Genomic DNA, 5281 nt, shown 5'->3' with positions numbered 1-5281 from the left:
GAATTTTTATGGTTCATTCAATTACTATTTCAACGAGACTATAAATCCCAACACAACCATTAGAATTGGTCCTATGATAATGTTCTACTTGTGATCTAACTATTATCATTTGAAGATGATGATGCCCCACATCAATATTAGGAGGATCACAAGATTTTGGTTGATACCAATGGTACAAGATGAAGATTTATTATGTCCTGGTGAACCAGGTGATGGACTTGGTGCAACATTTTCAACATTAATTGCAACTTTTAAACCATTCCAACAGAAACCACCTGAACTCAAGAAGTAATAAGTCTTCACTTCTTTCAGTTCAATGACATCTTTTCCACCTCCCCTTGTTATGTTCTTAATGAAATCTTTGTCTATGCAGTTCTCATAGCTTGTCTTATTCACTTCCAACACATTGTGCATGTGCCTGTCATATCCAAAATCTATACCAATTATGAAAAACATTAGTTAATTATGTGAAATTTTATTCATTGTTCATAATATATTATATTTTGTAAAAGAAACAATGAAAAAGAAAATCATTTTGTTCTTGTTATTCTCTTCACCAAATTTTAGAAATATAAAAATGAAATAAAATGATGTTATATTTAAGGTTTAATTATTTCGTTGGTTTCTATAGTTTTACTAAATTTTTAATTAGATCCTTGTATTTTTTTTCCTTTTAATTGGATCTCTGCACCAAATTTTTTTTCAATTAGGTCCCTCTTAATAGTAATTGGCTTAATTTTATAGGGACCCCACTAAAATAAATTGGTGCAAGACCAAAATAAAAGGAAAAAAAATGTAGAAACCCAATTAAAAAAAATTTTATGCAAAGACTCAGTTAAAAAGAAAAAAAAATACAAGATTTAATTAAAAATTTTACGAAATTATAAAGACCAACAGAATAATTAAACCTCTATTTAAAGAAGAAATTGAATTGAAAAGTATTTTATCATATCAAACATGTCTTTAGGTGTCATACAACATATTGCTTTCACGCACAAGGAATAAAATAGATGGAATTCTAATATTTAGATGTATGAACAAATATATATAATTTTAGAAAGGTTTGATTATTCTGTCGATCTTTATAGATTTATTGAATTTTTAATTAGGTTTTTTTTTTTTCTTTTAATTGGATTCTTATACTATATCAAATTTTGTAACAGATTTAGATCTTTTAAATTTTGAATTTCACCTTATAAGATAAAGTGTGGTCTCTCACTAATTATTTCATTAGTGAGACCAAGATAAAATATAAGAGAGAAAACATTTAAGGGTAAGAGATCACATTTTACCCTCTCAAGTAAAAATCTAAAATTTAGAAGATCCAAATTCGTTTTTAACTAAACCGGTACCATGACAAAAACGTTAAAATTAATAAAATATTCTGTTAAACTATACAGAATATTTAATAAAGTGTTAGGTATATTCGTTTTGTTTAATGAAATATTTCATTAATTCTAATATTTTTGTCACGACAAGGACTTAATTATAAAATCTGATATGGTATAGGAGTTTTTTTTTTTTTGGTGACTGAAATAAATTAAACAAAGAAAAACAAAAGAAACAAAACAAGGAACTGCTTAAATAGAGGGACAGTCCCGTTTAAGACTACTCTTAAACTCCTCTCAAGGTGAAAGAAGCTCCACATGCGAAAGTTGTAACTTCATCGCCATCTTTGCCATAGTATCTGCCACCGTATTTGCATCTCTCATAATCAAACGAAAGTCAACACGCCAATTCCAATGCATGATATCTCTTATTTTGAGCACCAGTGGATCAATAAACCCAAAACCATCTTGAGTAACAAGATTAAATGCTTCCACACAATCCGTCTCACAAATAACATCTCGTTGACCCACATCCCAAGCTAAGAGATATCCTCTCCAAATAGCAAACAATTCTCCTTGAAGAATACTATTACTTTCAATCATTCCCAAACACCCCCTTTGCCAGCTCCCATTACAATCTCTAATAACACAAGCAAAACCAACACTATCACCCGAACCAAAATAACTAGCATCACAATTAATCTTAAAAGTACCAATGGATGGGGGATTCCAAAAACCATTTAGAGTAGAGGGAAGGGACATACGTTGTATAGGAGTTTAATCGAAAAGAAAAAATATACAGAAACATAATTAAAAATTTAATAAAATTATAAGCAGAATAACTAAACTTTTTTAAAATTTGTTGTTTAATTTAGTAGATGGAAGTAATTTTTTTAGAATGCCCAAAATTCAAGTGAGAGGGAATATTTTGAGAAAAAAAAGAAATAGAAAGAATAAGAGTTCACTAAACCAACTGAACAAAAATAAGATTAAGAGTAGGGTGAACGCAGATCGAATTGGATATAGCTAAAATTTTAATTTTTTGCACTAAAATTATCGGATCGGATATCTGATATATCCGTAAAATAAAAAAATATTTTTAAAAGTTTATTTTTATTTAAAAAATATTAGTAAAATTTATTTTTTCATTCTTTTAAATATGGTTACTCTTAAAATAATATTAAAAATATTTATTTATTTATTTCTTTATTTGTGAGGATACGCAGATATGCGAATACCTACACAAGATCCATAATCCATTCTATTAGTGTGCAGATTGAATTTATATTCACAATTTTTAGATCAAATTTAGATAAACACCACATGCTAATCAGATCCGAAAATTGCACAGTAACATTAAACCAGATAACTTCGCTCCTCACTGTCAAAATTGACACCCACAATACACAGAAATTAAATCTAAGAATAATATTGATTTAAAAAAAATAAAGAGAACTAGAACTTACATAGCCAGTCATGCACATAAAAATGCTGATGCATTGACCATTGTGTCAAATTAACATTAGGAACCCAACTAAACTTGTTTCCTCCAACATAGTGCAATTCCGATTTTGCCATCTTTACCATCATTGAAGTCATCATCACCATCAACACAATTCTTCTAAAGATCACAGTCTCCATTTTTTTTTTCCAAATCAAAGTCTCCTTGTGTTTCTCAGTGACAAAAGAGTTTAGACTTCAGAGAAAAGGGTCATAAAGAATAGAATGAGTGTGACTAGTGTGCTTTTTTAATATATATATATATATATATATATATGGAAATAAAAGGCTGGCACATATTAAGATGGCATGAGATCAAATATCTATATTCACTCAATATATATGCACATTTTCACCGTGTCAAATCCGGCTAATTTTTTTAGTAATGGAAAAAAATGGTGTGTAATTCGATATCATAATTAATTGGTATGTTTTTCTATATGAATTTTATTTTATTTTTATTTTAAATAATAAATCGGATTTAAATTTGAGGGTTAGATTTTCATAGTACACAAATCGAATGGGTTGAATTATGGTGAAATAAAATTTGTTTCGATGTAAAACAAATTGGAGGGTCTGATTTGCATGTTCAAAAAAATTTTTAGTGTTGAAATACAAATATGATCCTTAGATGTGTAAACTTTAAAAGAATAAAAAATAAAACCCACAAATCTGACTCTCTCATATATAGTATCCGTTTCGGTTCGGACTCAGATACAGTGTGTCTATCTTCAAATTGGTTATCCACCATGATTGGGTGTAAATTTTTAGGTCTCCGACAATGACGTTAATGTTCTGAGAGTTGCCTAAAATTTTGTTGCTTTTAGGCTTGGACGTGAAGATCCAAACCCCTTTTGAGACCGCGTCTGAGTTCCTCGTGAGGAGGTAGGTGGTGGTACTTAGAAGAGATTTCGATGTTTAAATTAGCATAAATTTTAGACAAATTTTTAATATATTGGATTCTTAATATACCTAATTATTGTTCAGTGTGTTTATAGTAAAAAAAATAATTATTTTATAGAGTAGTTTTATCTTTTATGATAAATGATCGTTCTGTTTATCTAAAAAAATTATTGAAATATCTTTTTTAGACAAATAAAAAATAGTAGAAGATATTTTTAAGAGGTAGTTACTTATTCGAATAAGTAGAACTAGACCTTCTTTATTGTGCTGGTCAGACAAAAGTGCCGAAAGCTTACCTTTACATGATAGACATTTAATCTTTTTGGGTCTCATTTTATTTTGAATCAAGGTATAAGTAGTATTCATACAAAATAAAAAATGCACTAAAATTTCACATTATTAAAAAACACTACCTATATTATAATACAAAAAATAAAAAGCCGTCAAATCCTTCCAAATTCTGGTATTTAATAGCCAACGGATTGGATTTATAAAATCAGATTAAGATAAATAATTTAAAATAAGAAACATAGCAATGAATCTAGACAAATATAGTTACCTATTTTTTTTATTTTCAATTTACATGGATAAATTTAGAAAAAATATTTGAGAAATAATAAAAACTAGCTTAAATCAGTCTAAAATTATCTTATTTTATATCTATTAATTATTATTTCTGACATAAATATATAATATTAGATGTAATAAGTATGTAAATTTGGTTGTTAAGTATATAAAAATATAAATGATAAATTAAATAAGGTAACTATAAATAATTATCTCCCTAGTATTAGTAAATTAAGAAATAGTCAAAATAATTTTTAAAAGAAGACTTGTACATTAATATAGTCTTCGAAAGATTAAAAATTTCAAATTGACCCCTCCTAAAAGATATAATAGTGAATCAAACTTATCTAATTTAATTATATTTTTCAATGACTACTTTAAAATATTTGATATATTTCAATAACTAAATTAAGGCGCGCTTAAATTATTTTGACTATTTACACAATAAATTAATTGACATCTAGAGCCGGATTGTGTTTTTAATTTTTATAGCATTCTAAAGAGTGGTTGAAAATGGAAGCAAATTTTCCAATAGGGTGTTTGTTGGAATATTTTGAAAATAGAAACGGATTGTAATATATATTTGTTTTGTCAAATGAAATCTCATACGGTAAAAAAGTGAGTAAATATTGGCCCTAAATCAAATCAACGTTTTAAGTTGATATTTGTTCATTTCATGATTGGCCTCAAATTCTTCAGTAATTCGTCAAGTGCTCACCTCACTTGTCTGTTTAACCAAGTATTAAAAATTCGAATCAACCAAGTATTAGAAATTCGAATCCCACCTTGTACATCCACCAATCCTTTGACCAACAAACCTTTAAATTGAACTCAAATTGGCGACGGATTATCCCTTAGCATATCGATTATCCCTTGGCATATCGGACTAAGGATACCGTAGACAACTCAAAAAAAATATTAACTTTGTATTTGTCATATGCAATTTAGCATGACATGACAGATAAATCAATTGGGCACATGAA

The 5281-nt window shown here is 27.9% G+C and overlaps 1 protein-coding gene across 1 annotated transcript; it reads right to left on the bottom strand.

Moving 5' to 3' along the window:
• On the bottom strand, window positions 106–2906 carry LOC107606563 (lamin-like protein). The gene is made up of 2 exons (XM_016308613.2): window positions 2795–2906; window positions 106–434 (listed from the first exon to the last, which is right to left on the bottom strand). Exons 1-2 carry the CDS (start codon window positions 2904–2906, stop codon window positions 106–108), a joined length of 441 nt encoding a protein of 146 aa, XP_016164099.2.

The sequence above is a fragment of the Arachis ipaensis genome, chromosome B07 (assembly GCF_000816755.2).
Source record: "Arachis ipaensis cultivar K30076 chromosome B07, Araip1.1, whole genome shotgun sequence".
Lineage (NCBI taxonomy): Eukaryota > Viridiplantae > Streptophyta > Magnoliopsida > Fabales > Fabaceae > Arachis > Arachis ipaensis.
This window is presented reverse-complemented; position numbering and strand designations above follow the sequence as displayed.

Excerpts from the sequence above, each read along its gene's own strand:
- LOC107606563 (XM_016308613.2), bottom strand. The coding sequence starts at position 2,906 with ATGGCAAAATCGGAATTGCACTATGTTGGAGGAAACAAGTTTAGTTGG. Across the intron at positions 435-2,794 it reads TTATGTGCATGACTGGCTAT|ATTTTGGATATGACAGGCAC; the intron begins GTAAGTTCTAGT and ends TAATTGGTATAG.